General features: G+C 45.1%; 1 protein-coding gene across 12 annotated transcripts in view; it reads right to left on the reverse strand.

Moving 5' to 3' along the window:
- Positions 1-18,996, reverse strand: part of sgip1a (SH3GL interacting endocytic adaptor 1a) — a 137,337-nt gene that overhangs the window by 14,235 nt on the left and 104,106 nt on the right. For 10 of the 12 annotated variants that reach the window (XM_052480082.1, XM_052480077.1, XM_052480079.1 and 7 more), the window contains 10 exons: positions 18,374-18,439; positions 17,998-18,064; positions 17,057-17,241; positions 9,322-9,343; positions 8,302-8,386; positions 7,756-7,922; positions 3,721-3,825; positions 3,178-3,252; positions 2,177-3,007; positions 262-398 (listed from right to left, as the gene is read on the reverse strand). In XM_052480082.1, coding sequence (XP_052336042.1) covers positions 262-398; positions 2,177-3,007; positions 3,178-3,252; positions 3,721-3,825; positions 7,756-7,922; positions 8,302-8,386; positions 9,322-9,343; positions 17,057-17,241; positions 17,998-18,064; positions 18,374-18,439 — 1,740 coding nt within the window. Of the gene's footprint in view, positions 1-261; positions 399-2,176; positions 3,008-3,177; positions 3,253-3,720; positions 3,826-7,755; positions 7,923-8,301; positions 8,387-9,321; positions 9,344-11,398; positions 11,445-17,056; positions 17,242-17,997; positions 18,065-18,373; positions 18,440-18,996 lie in introns of those variants that run through there. The other 2 variants (XM_052480084.1, XM_052480086.1) reach the window with 2 other exon arrangements.

The following is an 18,996-nucleotide window of genomic DNA, read 5'->3' on the forward strand; positions in this document are numbered from 1 at the left end:
GGCTAAACGTCAAGAACACTTGAAACTAACGGTCAAATATCTACTACAGGTCAATTGGGGATGTACCACAAAGTATAAAAGAGGTATTGTTTACGAGGAGGAGTGTGCTGCTTGATGAGGTTTGAGGTTTTTATTACTGTATCACGTACCATATCGCCTACACTGTTTTTTTTATATATATAAGAAGAGTGGTTACTGTGCAAGTAGGGTGTTATTACAGTGTGTAGTAAGTCAAGTGTAAACAAAGATATCATCACGTACCACGTCCCCCATGCTAGGTTTCCCAGGAGGCAGTTTGGGTCGTGAGGAAGGGCGTGGCGGAGGTGGGGGTGGGGTGGGGCTGCTGACAACAGCTGATGGAGCTGACGGTGTAGCAGGTCGAGCCGGAGAGGACGCTCCTGCAAGGGGGACAAGAGGACACCTGGCTTAGAAGAACACTGGGACATCACTGTCCAGAGAAATCGAAAATCAACATGTGGGGAGATCCTAGAACATCAAAACAAAACTGACCAGACAGTCTCTAGAACAGGGGTGACCAACTCATTCCGCGGAGGTCCTAGTGCCTGCAGGTTTTGTTTTTTTCCTTTCAATTGAGACCGAGACAACCAGGGTAGGGGAGTTCATTACTAATGAGTGACCTTAATTCATCAATCAAGTACAAGGGAGGAGCGAAAACCCACAGAAACTCGGCCCTCCGTGGAATGAGTTTGACACGAGCTCTAGAACATCTAGTTCATTCTAGAACAATGACTGGATAAGCTGGTTTCCTGTTGACGGAACAGTATGTTTGATTGAATTTCCACTGAGCTAAATTGAATTGGATAGAACACCAGTGAAACACAACACACACCAGTCCACCATGGCTATCTATGAGGAAGGTTTTGGGAGACAGTAGTGCAGGGGTGTCAAACATTATGGTCCAGGGGATACATTCTGTCCGCTGGTGGTTTGAGTAAAACATTATTTTTTTAAATAAATATACTTTAAAATGATTAAAACTGTGTAGAAATGATAATGGAACTGTATTCATACAGGTTCTTGACTGTCCAGGCCGCGAATAATCACTTGACAGTAAAGGAGCATTGAAAATTCCTAAATCTATGGATAGAGGACTATTTTATGCCAATTTTGAAGGCAAGGAAATATAACAAATTACCAGTACGGCCCTCTGGACCTCATTTAAGATCAAATGCGGCTCCCGAGGCAAACATTTGTTTGACACCCCTGCAGTAGCGGGTGATATGATCATTTATTTTTTTAAACACTCTGGACTCAGTCAGTCACTTCATTGTTTATCTTGAGGGCCGATTTTCCCACAGGGGGACGAGAAAGTCAGAGCCAGAATACCCACTCATCCCGGCATTCCGAAGTGCTGTGTCAACAGGATCTGTCCCAGCTGTGTTTTCAGTCCTGAATCCGGTTGTTCCATGTGTTAAACTAAACTAACTAATGCCCTTCATCATGGTCACGTGCACTACACACACAGTCAGGTCTACACTACACTCTTCTCGTTTTAGTCTGCAACAGAACAATACTGCATAACGACCGTCATAATTGTAAAGCACCTTACATAGACGACAACAGGGAACAACGGGTACATTGGCTTAGGGATCTTAACCCACTTCTTTCTGATAACACACACACACACACACACACACACACACACACACACACACACACACACACACACACACACACACACACACACACACACACACACGATTTTGTAAGATGAGCTGTAGGTCTAAACAAGAGCAGTGTTTCTGTACAGTACGTTCTCTTATATTGTATTAATGTGAGGATTGTGATCAGCCCTGATATGGGAATCAGTCAGCATTAATCTAACCATTAAGCAGCGTAATGAATATAATTATCCTACTCACAGCTGATTTCAATGGGCCGCTCCAGTCAAACAGCAAGCCACCTAAACCCAATCACTGCCTTAAATAGATGGTCATTATGTTCCTGGTTTTTAATCATCCAGCGTGTATTTATACAGATACGTCACTTGAGAACTCTTTTACAACCTATCAAAGTATGTGCTTATACTAGCTGACTGCGTTAAACATCAGCACATCTCTACGGGCCGAGACTGATGCCGACAGTGGTCAGGTGGGTTGTGAAGTAATGGATGGGGGTGTTGTGTAGGATGAGTTTAGCCTTCAGGGGTACTCACCACTACCCGTACCCCCTGTCGTTGGTCCTGGAGAGGACACCACTGCCCTGTATGTAGGGGGTGGAGGTGGGGGAGGCGCAACACGGGAAACCTGGCCAGCATCTTTGGGTGACAGGGTGGTGGTGGTTTCACTGAGGTCCTCTTTCGGAGGGGCAGGTGGGACAGGCAGCGCTGCTGCTTCAGGACTCCTCCGTTCCTCCGCGGCCAAGACGAGGGGCCGGGGGATGGTGCGTGAGGGTGCCTCCACAGGGGCAGGGGGGCTGGTGGGGGAGACAGGTGTGCTTGCTTTGGGAGAAGAGGGAACCGCAGAGGGGACAGGGGCAACGCTGGTGGGTGAGGTGACAAGGGGAGCAGGGGCGATGCTGGAGGTTAAGTCGAGAGTGGGGACAACAGTGGGTGTGGGAGTGGGGGGTGGTGTAGGGTCCTTTGGAGGAAGTGGTGAGGGTGGGGGTGTAGGGTCTTTCGGCGTGGGTGGGACAGTGGGTAGGGGGGGCACTGGTTCATCTGTAGGGGGTGGGGAGGTGGGTAATGGAGAGACAGGTTTTTCCGTTGGGGGAGGGGAGGTGGGGAGAGGGGAGAGAGAGGGGGCAGGGGCAGGGTCATCCAGAGGGAGAGGGGAGGTGGGTACAGGAGGGGCGGGGGGATCTTCTGGAGGGGGTGGGGACGTTGGAGGGGGTGGTTTTTCAGAGGTTGCGGATTCCTCCTCGCTGAAGCAGATCCATTTGTCGGCAGATTCCTCGCCAAAGGCAGGGGGTTCCGCTGGGCCGAAAATGTTATCCAGGTTTGGGACGGAGGTCTTCCTCCCTGAGCCTTCTGCCTTTATTGACAAACCTGACAGACAGAGCCACGTGCAGGGAGAGAGGAGCAGAGCAGTTCGTATGAGAATGAGTGAGAGAGATTGAGAGAGTGAGAGAGAGTGACAGCAAATGCAAGAAAAAGTTAAGAGGGAAGGAGCGAGGGAAGGGGGCTGGAGTGAGGGGTCGAGGGATGAAAGGTCTTACCAGCAGCATCTGCAGAGGGGGAGCCAGTCAGTGGGGGGGAGGTCGGGACATTCTTGGGCGGAAGCGGGGGCGGAGCTGCAATGATATCAGTGCATCCATGAACAGCCTGTCACTCTAAAGGGTGGCGCCATCTAGAGGCACCTGGTGGTAGTGCCTGGCTGTGTCACACCAGCTCAGCACAGTACAGGTAGGGAACTACCATACAGCCCCCATGCCATATATTACATACACCACCATGCATATGGCCCATAATCCATGCAGATGCAGGGGGGGGGGAAGAAGAGGAAGAGGCAATTGAATCATGATGCTCAACATTAGTATGAGATTTAATTATTTCTCTAACTAATGACGGATTAAATGAGTGGGTTAGTACGGGTTGCGGAGGAAGGGTTAATGGCACACTTGTTCACAGACTTTCTCTCCCTCTGTTCATCCGTCCAGATCGCTCATTAGTTTCAGTCATGAGGGTGAGGTGGTTTATGAGGTGAGTTGATGGTTCCGTGCAGTCATTCCAGGAAGTGCAAACACAAATGGAAAACTTACTGCCTGTAGGGAAGGGTCTTGTGAAAGAGAAGTCTGGGCTCAGTGACTCAGACTCAGGTAGAGGAGCACCCCATACGCCACACACCACTGGCTCAGATATACCCACTAACGTTCAGGACAGACAGGGGACATAACATAGAGGGGGGCGTCAGTTTAATAAGCTAAAAGTAGATACCTCCTGGTAACTGTATGTTAAAATACGCATGCCAGCATCTACAATAAAGACATGCATTGAATCTGAATTCTCGGTCCTAGATTACCATTAGCTTAAACCTGTCATGTCTATAACCAACCAATCACTGCTCAAAAAAAGACACCAAGAAGTGACGAGGTAATATCAGTTTTATTAGCTATAGTTGTGGCGAATATCTCCTACTACTGAAGGCAGCATCTTATACAAGCTCATCCGTTATTTACAAATAGAGAATAGCAACCCTATCAGTCTCACAGAATCATGTACTTTATATAACCACTCAATTGAGAAAGAGGGATATCAGCAGGGACTAACAGCCTCATAGAGAAACTTCTATCTCTGAATGGTGTGTTAAAAAAGCAAAGGCTGCTGGATCTGTATGTAGTGACATTAGCTATGCTTCGGCAGGTAGTTATATAACAAGCTAAGAGCTTTCCAGTCAGAGCCTGCAGAGCTAGTATAGAACCCTGACTGTGAGAGGGGTGAGGGGAGGATTCACACGACAACAAACCAACCAAGGTGGAATCTCATTTACCTCATAGTGCCTCTGACCACGAGCGTGTTTGTGAGAGTTTTAGCTTGCAAGACATAGTGGCAGCGTGTGCAGCTGACAGGGAAGAGGGATAGTGTCTTTAGAGGTGGCCGAAAGGCAGTGGAGAGAATAGGAAGCATCCATCTTGTTGGTGCTATGCATCTGCGGTGTGTCTTCAGTGTCACAGCCAGCGGCAGTGTTCCACGACAAGCCATTGTCGTTACAGTGCTCGATCACAGAAAAACAAGGTAGGAATGGACACACGCACACACACGCTAGTGCTGAGCGATTGGTGCTTTTTGAGGTCAGTTCGAGTTTATTTTTAAAAATGTTAAAAATAATCACAGTCTACGATTTCTGGTTATTTTTTCCCCTTTTCTTTTTACATGAAATTACTACTTTAAAATTATTTGAACACGTTTTAATTGAAATTCCAAAGCCAAATACTGAGAACATTCAATTGCCAAAGCATTGAAAACCAGCCATTGTCTTATTACATTTACAAGTCTGTTTGTATCTCTGCTCATCTCATCTCTGCTGAGGCAGTAGCAGCCAGCCGGCCAGACCACCATCTAACGTTGGGCGCGTTCTTCTGCCCAGGTGTTGCTGACGCATGCCAGATCTTACATATCAACTAACCACATCATACAGTATAGAGGTCGACCGATTAATCAGAATGGCTGATTAATCAGGGCCGATTTCAAGTTCATATAGCAATCGGAAATCGGTATTTTTGGGGCGCCGATTTTGACGATTTTTTTAAATATTTTTTTTACACCTTTATTTAACTAGGCAAGATACATTCTTATTTTCAATGACGGCCTAGGAACGTTCTGCCTCTTTCAGGGGCAGAACGACAGATTTTTACCTTGTCAGCTCAGGGGATACAATCTTGCAACCTTACAGTTAACTAGTCCAACGCTCAAACTACCTGATTACATTGCACTCCACGAGAAGTCTGTCTGTTACGTGAATGCAGTAAGCCAAGGTAAGTTGCTAGCTAGCATTAAACTTATCTTATAAAACACAAACAATCAATGACTGTCGTTGCTCCAATGTGTACTTAACCATAAACATCAATGCCTTAAAATCAATACACAAGTATATATTTCTAAACCTGCATATTTAGTTAAAAGAAATCCAGGTTAGCAGGCAATATTAACTAGGGAAATTGTGTCACTTCTCTTGCGTTCACTGCACGCAGAGTCAGGGTATATGCAACCGTTTGGGCCGTCCTGGCTCTTTGCGAACTAATTTGCCAGAATTTTACGTAATTATGACATAACATTGAAGGTTGTACACTGTAACAGGAATATTTAGACTTATGGATGCCACCCGTTAGATAAAATACGGAACAGAATAAACGTTTTGTTTTCGAGGTGATAGTTTCCGGATTTGACCTAAGGCTGGTATTTCTGTGTGTTTATTATAGTAAGTCTATGATTTGATATTTGATAGAGCAGTCTGACTGAGGGGTGGTAGGCAGCAGCAGGCTCGTAATAGTCAAAGGTATGTGGTTTAGAGAGAAATAGTCGACGCGTTATAATTCCTGTAATAACTTGCGGCTGAACTTGAAAGGGGTTCCTTCGTTATTTTACCGTTCATGACTTCCATAGAGAATGTCTTGATCTGGTGGTGGTCTTCTGGGCTCTGGGAGCATTTGTAACGCCAGGGTAGTGGGTTCGATTCCCGGGAAACCACACATGCCTCTGCGTTTGATAAAAGCCGTAAATGGCATAAATTATATTATTATATTATTGATCACTAGGATAAGGTAACGTTTGTCAACATGTTTTCATAAATCCAACATGTTTTCTAAATCAATTTTTTTTTTTTAAATCTTCGCTTATATTTAGCCAATATTGATCAGAGTTACCTTGTCCTATGGATATCTACACAGTTATAAAATTGTCACGGTGGTGTAAGCCTACACGAAACAGACCTTATTTGAAGTGAATCTAAAAAATATCCTATGGAATCAATGAATGAAGGAACCGCTTTTCAGATGTTGCTAGGTATCATGGGAATTATGACTCGCACTTTGGTAGTCAATTCTTACCATGCCCATTATTAAAATAGGATTTTATGCATATAGAAATTACAGTTTTTGTTTTCAAAATTCATCACAGGTAACTTAACCTCTATTTTTATTCAAACAGTTGAGAGTATTTGACTCCTAAGCAGACTCTTCAGTATCATTGTCACTTCAGAGCTGTGTGTGTGTTTTACAGATGGCAGAGAAAAGCAGAGCACCAGTGTGGGACTATTACATGGAATTGGCACCGGCGAAAGCAAGGTGTCTTATTTGTGATAAAGATGTAAGCATGGGGTCAGCAACGGCTAAATCAAAAAATACCACCAACCTGTGGAATCACCTTAAGAACACCCATCCAAAAGCCCATAATATGTATTATATTAAGTTAAAATAAGTGTTCATTGAGTATTGTTGCAATTGTCATTATTACAAAAATGTGTATGTATGCATATATGTATATATATATATATATATATATATATATATATATATAAAAACAAAAAAAAACAAACAAAAAAAATGATAATAAATAAGCCGATTAATCGGTATCGGCTTTTTTTGTCCTCCAATAATCGGTATTGGCGTTGAAAAATCATAAACGGTCGACCTCTAATACATTACTGTATATTATAGCAATCTGGTGCCCGACAGAACAGTCGATGACATGGTACTCAACCATTGGTTGATGCATGCCATTCTGAGCAGGGAAACGTGACCGTAATCTCTGACAGGCTTCTCCCTAATGAGTCATCCTGTTTAGCTAGGCTAGTAGCTAACTAGATGGCTAGCTAGTAGATCCTTATGCTGCAGAGCAGTCTGACAAAATTACTACAAGTCCTACAACTATCAATTGTGTAGAGCTACTTCACGAACTGTCTCTATTCCTCTCGTTGTTGTGTACATTCCTCTCTCACGAGTCTGTCAGGGGCCTGGATAAACAGGGCAGGCAGTGGATTATGGGCATTGTAGTTAATTAGCATGTTTTCTGTGCTGAACTAAGTTGAATATTTTCCTGTTGAAAACTACAAATTCCTATAGCATCCCAGAGTTTGTTCTTGATCTGATTTCTCTCGTGCTTGCTTTGATTTATTTCTAGAGGAACGGCGAGTTGATCTCACAAAAAAAGAAGAAGATCTAAATGCAATTCAAGTCATTGAATCAATGTCGATGCTGGTTAAATCGCTCAGCGCGCACACACACACACACACACACACACACACACACACACACACACACACACACACACCAATCAAACATCAAAGAAAGTTGATGTACCTTCAGTTTTCTGCTCTCCGAAGGCCGTCTCCAGTGGAGGCCCAAATAAGGCTGTAGTGTCCTCTGGTACTGGCGCTGCTTTCTTCTCTGGTACTGGCGCTGCTTTCTTCTCTGGTACTGGCGCTGCTTTCTTCTCTGGTACTGGTACTGCTGGGGCTCTCTTACTTCTGGGAGGGAGATAAAGAGGGACAGACAGACAGGGTTAGTAGGCATTCTCTGGTACTGTGGCTTTCTTACTGCTGGGGGATGGAGATAAGACAAGGATAGACAGGGACAGCAGGACGAGTCAGACGATCAGTCTACCACAGAAACTAAGACAAACATGCTTCCGTCACCTCACTCAGAACACTACAACAAGAGATGCATTCATGTCATAAGGGAAGGAAGGGGATGTAAAAGCGTTCGACTTGAAGTTACCAAATCAGTGACTGCTGATTGTCATCAGAGACTGAAAGTCGACAAGGGGTTCATGTAAAACTACGGATGTACAGACAAGTGCATATGACTACACAGCCACAGGTCAGGGGGCAACAGATAAAGACATACCTGGGACCTTGTAGCGCCGGGGCTGCCAATGTGGGGACCTCAATGGGTGCAGGACGTCTTGGCCGAGCCACCTGTATCTCTTCACCTGAGGAGAGATTCGTTCACAGTCGTTCACCTCAACTGACTCATCATACACACTGAAACACACTGAAACACACTGAAACACACTGAAACACACTGAAGCACACTGAAACACACTGAAACACACTGAAACACACTGAAACACACTGAAACACACTGAAACACACTGAAACACTGAAACACACTGAAACACACTGAAACACACTGAAACACACTGAAACACACTGAAACACACTGAAACACACTGAAACACACTGAAACACACTGAAACACACTGAAACACACTGAAACACACTGAAACACACTGAAACACACTGAAACACACTGAAACACACTGAAGCACACTGAAACACACTGAAACACACTGAAACACACTGAAACACACTGAAACACACTGAAACACACTGAAACACACTGAAACACACTGAAACACACTGAAACACACTGAAGCACACTGAAGCACACTGAAACACACTGAAACACACTGAAACACACTGAAACACACTGAAACACACTGAAACACACTGAAACACACTGAAGCACACTGAAACACACTGAAACACACTGAAACACACTGAAACACACTGAAACACACTGAAACACACTGAAGCACACTGAAACACACTGAAACACACTGAAACACACTGAAACACACTGAAACACACTGAAACACACTGAAACACACTGAAACACACTGAAACACACTGAAACACACTGAAACACACTGAAACACACTGAAACACACTGAAACACACTGAAACACACTGAAACACACTGAAACACACTGAAACACACTGAAACACACTGAAACACACTGAAACACACTGAAGCACACTGAAACACACTGAAACACACTGAAGCTAATCGGTGACTTGGCTTTTCACCTGAGGCGTTTAGCTTTAAAACAACAAGACAAGAGGAGACAACTTATATACTTACCAGAGTCCTTTGTCATCAACCCCTATAATAAAAACACATACATTTGAAAAAAGACCAAAAAAAACACATCACACATTACATTTCACACTCAAATGACTCATATGGAAATATTAAAGCGTTTTAAAAATCCACGAGTCACACCGTGTTAATGTGCACATTAGATACAGTATCCCCAGGAGGGAGCCTATCCACTAGGTCAGAAAATGGTCTCTGTAGCCTCAGAATGAGATACTCGGATGAGAGCATTGGCTGGGCTGACTTAGCAACTGTCTCCACAGGGAAGTGGAGATCCACTAGGTCTGTTCTCTCTACCTCACGCAGAAATACTGTGGAACAATCGAGGAGCTATTGGCCTTAGTACATAACAGATGATATGATGTGTCTAGATGCACTGTCCGAATCGTGAAACAATGTATTTCTGGAAAAGGTGTACTTATTGCAGAGTGAAATAAACATGCAGTTATGTGCATTAATACAAATAATATATACTTTATAATGGCCCTTAGGATTTATAGACACGCTAATTTGGGGCGGCAGGTAGCCTAGTGGTTAGAGCTTTGGGCCAGATCAAATCCCAGAGCTGACAAGGTAAAAATCTGTCGTTCTGCCCCTGAACACCCCGGGAGGCTGTCATTGTAAATAAGAATTTGTTCTTATCTGACTTGCCTAGTTAAATAAAAGGTCAAAAAAATAAAAATAATATACCTCGAGTGTACAAAACATTAAGAATACCTGCCTAATATTGAGTTTCATCCCCCTTTCATCGAGCATGGACTCTACAAGGTGTTGAAAGCAATCAACAGGGATGCTGGCCCATGTGGACTCCAATGATTCCCACAGTTGTATCATGTTGGCTGGAAGTCCTTTGGGTGGTGGACCATTCTTGATACACACGGAAAACCGCTGAGCATGAAAACCCCAACAAACAGTGTTGCAGTTCTTGACACAAACCGGTGCGCCTGGCACCTACTGTTCTACCATCGCCCGTCCAAAGACACTTCTAATCTTTTGTCTTGCCAATTCACCCCCTGAACGGCACACATACAGTACACCATCCATGTCTTAAGGCTTAAAAATAATTATTTACCCGGTCTCCTCCCCTTCATCTACATGTCTCCTCCCCTTCATCTACATGTCTCCTCCCCTTCATCTACACTGACTGAAGTGGATTTAACAGGTGACATTAATAAGGGATCAAGGCTTTCACCTGGATTCACCTGGTCAGTCTATGACATGGAAAAAGCAGGTGTTCATAATGTTTTGTGCACTCAGTGCATAGTGGGAGTTCAGTGGGCACAGAAAGCTATCAGAGACAGATAGAAAGAGTAGGTCTTTGAAGCCTCGTGTAAAGCACAAAACATTATACACCCTGAACAAAATTGAGAGGGACAGATATATAATACAGATGAGATTGTGTAACGAGAGAGAGAGAGATACAGAAATATGGTGCGAGAAACAGACAGAAACTCAGAGGTAGAGAGAGCGACAAGGAGAGAAAGAGGGAGCAGGGAGAGAAAAAGAGAGCGAGAGACCAAGACAGAGAGTGCTGCTTTTTAGTGAGAATACAGTGCATGAAATAACTCTCAAAGAGACACGATAAGAAGGAAAATAGAGGGAGAAGGGAGAGTGTGAGATGGAAGGAGCGAGAGAGAGAGAGAGGGAGAGAGCAGCAGAGGAATCACTAGAATGCGGGGCTGAAGTGAGAGATCAAAGGGTCCAGCTGTCGACAGATGGGGTGAATCTCAAATGCCCTTTCTCAATTTCTTGAGTCGTGTCATCCCTTCTTCTACCCACCTCCTTAATATAATCAGGAGGAAGCAAGGAGACAGCGAAGACTTAGGATATGAGGAATCAAGGAAAGACTATTCAGATTCACCCAGGGACTTAAAAAGCCTAGTACAACAGGGACCATACTGTAGCAAATTAGCAATATTTTCCTGATCTGTTTCAACTGTCAACGCCACCTCAACCTTCTCCCCTCCACTCCTCCAGCAGGTCACAGGAAGCAGAGTGAGAAAAAGCATTGGTAATTTACCCCCAGGCCCCAGGGACAGACACGGAATGGAGGGACACTTACCGGGCTACGTCTCTATGACCAGCAAAAAGGAAGAGAGAAGAGATACCTGGTCAGAGAGTGATGAATCAGTAAAGCACACCTCTCCAACATAATACATGTTTTACACTCACAACACAACAGTTACACTCAGTCAGTTAGAACCAGTAGCCTCCATCTCCAAAAGGCCCAACCAGATTCATCACCATTAAATGTCTGTAGTGGAAATTCAGCTTAGTCATCTCCGCACCAGAGAGGTAAAAGAAAGGTACAGTACAGTAGTTTACTGTCATAGTGATGTCACGACGAGAGAACAATGAGCCAGATGCTTCACAGGACTGTATCCATCTGAAGCATCAGTTCAGATCGTCTCACCACCAAATATGGTGAGGAGAGGAAATCCTGTGGCAGAAAGTGGGAGAAGTTAGAGCTAGATGAAATATGCAAATACATGCTAGAAACACCCAATGGGATCTCGGTAGCTCGTGCTCGGCTCTGCCCACAACACTTAATTTGCTCCGGTTGGAAACGACACCCTATGGTCTATCTTGGGTTATTTATAAAAATGTTGGTATAGGGGCTCCGGCACTCAGCTGCAGTCTACTTCCTGGTGGAAGGGGCAATGAGGCAGCAGTATTGTGTAAATGGAGCAATGACAGGTCAAGCGGAGGGCGGCAACATTTTTATAGGCCTGTGGTGCCATCATTAGCCGTGCAAGCAAGGACAGTTCCAATGGCAGCATGCTTTTTTAAGAGTGCATGAGCCACAGCCTGAATGTGCTTTAAAATAGATCAACCACTGTCTCACATCTGATAACTTGCAAGCACATGGGATAGCTAAAAATATGTTTGGCTACAATATGCTGTCCTAACATTCAAAAATGTTACCAAGGTGACATTGTCAAGAGTTAAAAAATAAAAATAAACTATAAACTTGTAGCTAATTTTGGGTAGTCTTCACAACCCGAATTCTACGTCTAGCTAAGATGTTTTGTGGTGGTAGAATCTGTATTTATGACATTTGAAATGTGCACGTAAATTAGCTAGCGAGCACATCAGATAGCTAGTGTCTGTTTGCTGGCTGAACCAGTTTCAAATCAATCCATATGAAACTAAAGGAATGAATGCAAACATCATTTCACACACCCAACGCTGAATACACCCGCTGCTAGCTAGCGTATTGAAGTTTTCGGTAATGCACAAATGAGTTTTCATGACAATCTGTTCTGGCGTGATTAGTGTGCGGACTTCTACAACACAGCTGACTGCTCTCTGCGGTGTTGTCGCGTTGGCAAGATGTTTCAAAGTACCGAGGCACAGTGCGAGGCACAGTGCCAGAAAATACATGCGGATGTCTGAGAACAGTTCCAGAACTTTGGTGCAACTTCATCAACAAGCAAAACAGCTACCGATTCAAACAAGCCTTCAATAGGCTGCTAGCGGGAGAAAGTTTGCTCAGCTGATCGAACATGGTTTGCGGTAGTAGCCAGTGTGCCATCTACCGAGAGCGGAGTGATTTTCAGAAGTAGGGATGAGTTCCACAGATCAGTTGAGGGACGGGCTTCTCGTAGAAGTGACGGCATCTGACGTGAGACACTGGGCCGCCGACTGACCGATCGACAAATCACCTTGCATCATAAATAACTATTCATAATAACTATTTGTCGATCAGTTAGCCAGTCACAATTTACCCATGATACATTATGGTTTTGATGCTCTTGAACACCGCTATCGAGATCAACCATGCATAATGGAAGGAAAAAGCAGAGAGCTGAGAAGGGCTTAAGAGGAGCACGGATGACTCATTCACGCGCACGAGTGAGCGTGATGATTCATCCGTGGCTGTGCGATCATGCGTGGGTGTGTATGTCAATATGTTGAGAGAGAAATCACAGTCATCCACAACCCATAATGACTGATCCAATTGGCCCTGTCCTCTCCACTGTTCAGGGGACCTGCTGTGGCTTCATTCAGCTGTATCCTTTTCCATCTCCCTTTTATTTCTGCATCATTTTCTGCCCTTCCCCACCACCATTTCCCTTGTAATTCTTCCCATCGTTCTGTTTGTGTGGAATGCGACTGACTGCTACAGCCTCAAATTAAACCTTACTCAGAGGAACTGAAATAAAAGCACACACACACACACACACACACACACACACACACACACACACACACACACACACACACACACACACACACACACACACACACACACACACACACACACACACACACACACACACACACACACACACACACACACACACACACCTGAGCTGTTGTGTCTTAGCCGCTAGCCAAAAGGTGCATATGGATATTATGAGAGAAAGGAGCCAGATTTCCATCTTATCGGAGGTCACTATACAGCAGCTGTCTTCGTGCTGGTACTGCGGTAAGTCCCAAATCCCACAACCTTTGGTTCTCATTCAGAGCAACCTGTTCTCCACAAATCCTGGTTCACCTGAGTGTGTTGTATTTCTATTGCATATTTCTCTGACTCCATCACAATGGACCCAATGGACATCCACCAGGCATTCAATGTGACCCTTAGAGAGGAAAGTCAGTATGCCGAATCACAAACAGAAAGGGAGAAAGCAGCCATGCAAGTGATCAATTCATGCTAACAGAGAGACAGGAAGCGAGGAGAGAAAAATAAACCGACAACGAAATGCCAAGAACAGGCTTACCGGACTACTCCTCTACGGAAGTTAGCAGGTAGAGGGGGAAGAAAGGTAGAGACGGACAGAGGGAGGGGGCAGCACAAAGAGAGGGAGAGAGGAGAAAGGGGTAGAGCGGATACTATATGTTATCGTAGATCCACAAGTACTGTACAAACAAAATTGACTGACCAAACAAACATGCGTGTAAATAGTGTTCTACTCCGATTTACGTAAGCGCCACAGCGAGAGCATAAGTATCCTCTATCTACCAATCGGTCTATCCGTCTCACTTTCCACACCCATTCGTTCATCCATTTCCAGTATATCGATAAGCGACTTTAATCTCATGAGTGACTGGATGTTTAATCCATAATGATAGTTGTTGAGTACAAAGGGAAAATCTAAATGATACATCTACTGCGCCGTGGACAGAAATGCCCATGGGGAGGTTAATCTGCTCACACACACACACACACACACTTCCTCGGTCTCTCTTCTCTGTATTCTCAACAGCCACGCCCCCTCGAAGAGCAACACATTCAACTTTAATACAGGGAGATCGAGGTCAAGGGAGATAAAGAGGGAGGAAGAGAGAGAGGTGAAGGGAGAAGGAGAGAGAGAAAATGCAGGAGAGATCAAATTTAGGGAGCAAGAGAATGCCAGGGAAGGAAATGTGGAAATAACCTCGCTGTTCGATTTAGCCTGTTAACCTTTGCTCTCTATCCCAGCTCTCTTTAGCCAATGTCCCGGTAACCGTTGCCAGGGCTACCTGGGCAAGCACACAGTTGCAATGGCGAGTGAGGGTCCACCATGTGACTCATGTTTAATTCATGACTGAGGTGAAAAAGGTAGAAGTTCCAGCACTCTGGCCAGACTGGAGAGGTTTTAATAAACGGAGGAGATGCTAATTGGTACAGACTTAATCTGAAGAGTATCGGACAGAGCTGGCACTGCTTTCTAGTCAGATGTGGGAGTTAGAACCGTTGCTTGGGGATACATCTCTATATTAAAGGACTTGAAAGACCTGGGGGTTAAATCCTTCTACATGAAAGAGTCTCTCCTCGACCAATGGCACGTAGTCTCCAACCCAATCTGTCCCCTAAACCTAGTACAGTGACAGACCTTTCTGGAACGAGGTTTTGACAATGGGTTTTAGGTGATAACTTGACCGTCAGTAAGGAGGACATAATACAATTCTCTATGACTGACTGGCCACCCTCAGAACCACACAGCCACTGTCTGCTATTATCGTGATCTATATTGTAAAATTCCTCTACACACAGAGAGAGCCATGTACACATTAAAACAACCAAACTGTTCCAGGTTAGTGAGCGAACGGCTAGCAAGCGGCTCTACAGCCAGTGGATGGATTAATTATTGAGTCTGTAAGCTTCTCGTATGACCAGAGACTGTCTTCGCGTACGTACAGCATACATCACTGCCTCACTGTGAATACCCACTTTCCAGGCTGAATTATTTACACCAGGTATGACACTAGGGGAGGGTTGACGGGGGGTGGAGGGGGTTTGAAGGGAGGGGCCCCAGCCCAAAGAGAAACTCCATCAACACCTCTCCCTCCCACTCCATCAACACCTCTCCCTCCCACTCCATCAACACCTCTCCCTCCCACTCCATCAACACCTCTCCCTCCCACTCCATCAGCACCTCTCCCTCCCACTCCATCAACACCTCTCCCTCCCACTCCATCAACACCCCTCCCTCCCACTCCATCAACACCTCTCCCTCCCATCAACACCTCCCTCCCACTCAAACACCTCTCCCTCCCACTCCATCAACACCTCTCCCTCCCATCCATCAACACCTCTCCCCCACTCCCAACACCTCCATCAACACCTCTCCCTCCCATCAGCACCTCCATCAGCACCTCTCCCTCCCACTCCATCAACACCTCTCCCTCCCACTCCATCAACACCTCTCCCTCCCACTCCATCAGCACCTCTCCCTCCCACTCCATCAGCACCTCTCCCTCCCACTCCATCAACACCTCTCCCTCCCACTCCATCAGCACCTCTCCCTCCCACTCCATCAACACCTCTCCCTCCCACTCCATCAGCACCTCTCCCTCCCACTCCATCAGCACCTCTCCCTCCCTCCATCAGCACCTCTCCCTCCCACTCCATCAACACCTCTCCCTCCATCCATCAACACCTCTCCCTCCCACTCCATCAACACCTCTCCCTCCCACTCCATCAGCACCTCTCCCCCACTCCATCAGCACCTCTCCCTCCCACTCCATCAGCACCTCTCCCTCCCACTCCATCACCTCTCCCTCCCACTCCATCAACACCTCTCCCTCCCACTCCATCAACACCTCTCCCTCCCACTCCATCAACACCTCTCCCTCCCACTCCATCAGCACCTCTCCCGCCTTCGGATCACTCTGCTCATTTAAGGTTTTAAGTGATGCTTTTCAATTGAGCAGGTGTGAATCTCAATGGTTCTCATGAAGTTGTTGTCATTGTGGTGTAGGAACTCTCCAGTTTAAAGTGGATAATGAGACTCAATAACACAGTGTCCGTTGGTTTCTGTGGGCTGCTTCGAGACATCTGCCTCAGGTTAAACTCCACTCCAGTAATTGGTAGTTCACTGAGGTCACAGCAGAATGCTCAAGACCTGCCAGCCACCATTTCTCTCCCCAACATCCCTAGCATCAGCAATGTATTATGTAGTAGAGGGTAAACAAACCCCGGTGTCTCTCTCCCTAGTTCACTGTTGCTACCGGAATATTGATGGAATAAGCCTCTGAGACAATATAATTCGCTCACAGACAGGCATATAAGTGGATTCATGAGGAGAAAACACATGCAGTGTGACAGAGAAACACGCAGAGACGGTAAGAAATGCGTTGTGAATGTTGGAAATCACTTCTTCATGTGGAACGGAACAGCAAGCAGATACAAAAATTCAAAAACACGTTCTAGAATACAGTCTACAGTAACAGAAAATGACACCATGGCCCCAGTGAGGGCAGAGCAGGGATGGCGGACGGAGGGACTCACCAGAGGAGAAGGAGACAGAGCTATGTTGCCTATGGAGGCTTTGAGTTCATCTACCGAGGGGGCCAAACAGTTGGCACTTTCCGTTGGTAACGGTTTAATCTTGATCTTAAACTTTTTACGGTGGTCCTCCTCTCCCTCCGACTCGCTGGAGGAGAAGAAGTGTTCCTTGGCTGGTTTGGAGCCAGGTGGGTTGCCGTTAAAGACCGTAAGCTTTTAATTGCTGAAGATCATAGGTCATTTACATTGTATTTCAAGGAGTAGGGTGATGTTGCCCCTAGACGGTGAGCTTAGGCCAGTTTAGCATTTTCCCCACTAAATGGTTAAGGTTAGGATTGTGGGAGGGGAAGCTGATCCTAGATCTGTACTTGGGGAAACTCTGTACTCCGGACCGTTTCTATATCTACAAATCTACCAAATACTAGATACTACAGCATACAACAGCTTCTAATCGGGAGACCGTAGAATCTCCTCACAGAACAGCAGGTTCCGAAAAGCCTGGAAAATCTCCAAGCAATATCAGTCTAATCAATATATGGTTGTTCTAGGCCATATGCCGTAAGCTGTTATTGAGTTGAAGTAATACCCAGTTATTTCTCGGCTGCCTGTTTGTTATTGAGTTGAGATGAAATGATGCTCAACGGTCTCAATGTTGATTTGTACTCATAGGCTGTTCTGTGGTGGGCTGAATACAAAATGTTTCTGATCTAGCTAGACAGTCATTCACTAAGTCAGTCATTGAGTCAGTCAGTCAAACAGTCAGTCAGACACAGACTCTCCATGCAAAAAGCGAAGTGCTCATAATGTGACATACAAACTATAAGTCACCTGTGATTTGGTGGAACTATAGTGCTATAGGTATAGTATTAGGTGTAGGTGTACTATGTAGTGTGAAATAGTTCATATCTAGCTCCATTAGGGTGTAGCTAGATGATAAAGGATATCTGATCCTGGCCCCTCCTCCTCGTCTGGCCTGAGACTGTAACCTTCATCGTCCACCGTAGGGGTGTTCTGAAACACACGAGCAACAGACACACCAACATCACACGCTGTGTTTACAACATGCGACCAGGGTTGGGCTCAATTCCATTTAAATTCTGTCAATTCAGTTTACTTCCTGAATTGATTGAATGGGATTTGACCTCAACCGATTGACTCTACATTAACATACACTCAGAATCTTTAGAAACGACAGTAGGACAGTAACAGAAGGGTATCTACTGTCCATGACATATAGATCTTTGAGAGTATGCCAGTAACATAATCATAGGTTTGTTTTTTGATATGAGCTTGTTCTAAGGAAGAATGCTGGTTCCATACATATCTGTCCCAGTCGATCTCTCCAGAGAATCCATTGACAGCCGCGCCATTGGCTTTCTTCTGTGACTGAAAAACAGAATGACACGATCACAAATCAATTCCACCAATCAGGATCCTGATTGCTCAACTCATGCACTACTACGCTAAGCGATTGGCTACTCAATGCTACCGATACAGGAACTATGAACCCAAGTAGTAACGATACACCTAAGGATTACCTAAGGTCTGGTAGAGTAGAGTCTATAGTAACTATATATCCTACACTAGAAGGGACTCCAATAGTGTTCAATACCGATTCAATCTCTTGGGGATCCTGGACGATGACAGTCGAGTCCACAATACAGAGAATACAAATACGATTCAATCAAATCATGTAAGGAAATTAAATACCTCACAAAACAGTTAAGTTCAACAATAGACTCATTTCATTTGATTCTGGAGTCAATAAAAACAAGGGCCACCAATGTTACAGTGCCGATTCACCTAAAGGACTGAGCAGTACTAAACCGAGCTTGTAAAATAGGCAATCATGTTTTTCACCTTCCAGCAATGACATTATTAAGCATCTTTATTGACAACACAATTCAATCATTTCACAGTTGAACAAGTCGACCAATTAATCC

The sequence above is a fragment of the Oncorhynchus keta genome, chromosome 26 (assembly GCF_023373465.1).
Source record: "Oncorhynchus keta strain PuntledgeMale-10-30-2019 chromosome 26, Oket_V2, whole genome shotgun sequence".
NCBI lineage: Eukaryota > Metazoa > Chordata > Actinopteri > Salmoniformes > Salmonidae > Oncorhynchus > Oncorhynchus keta.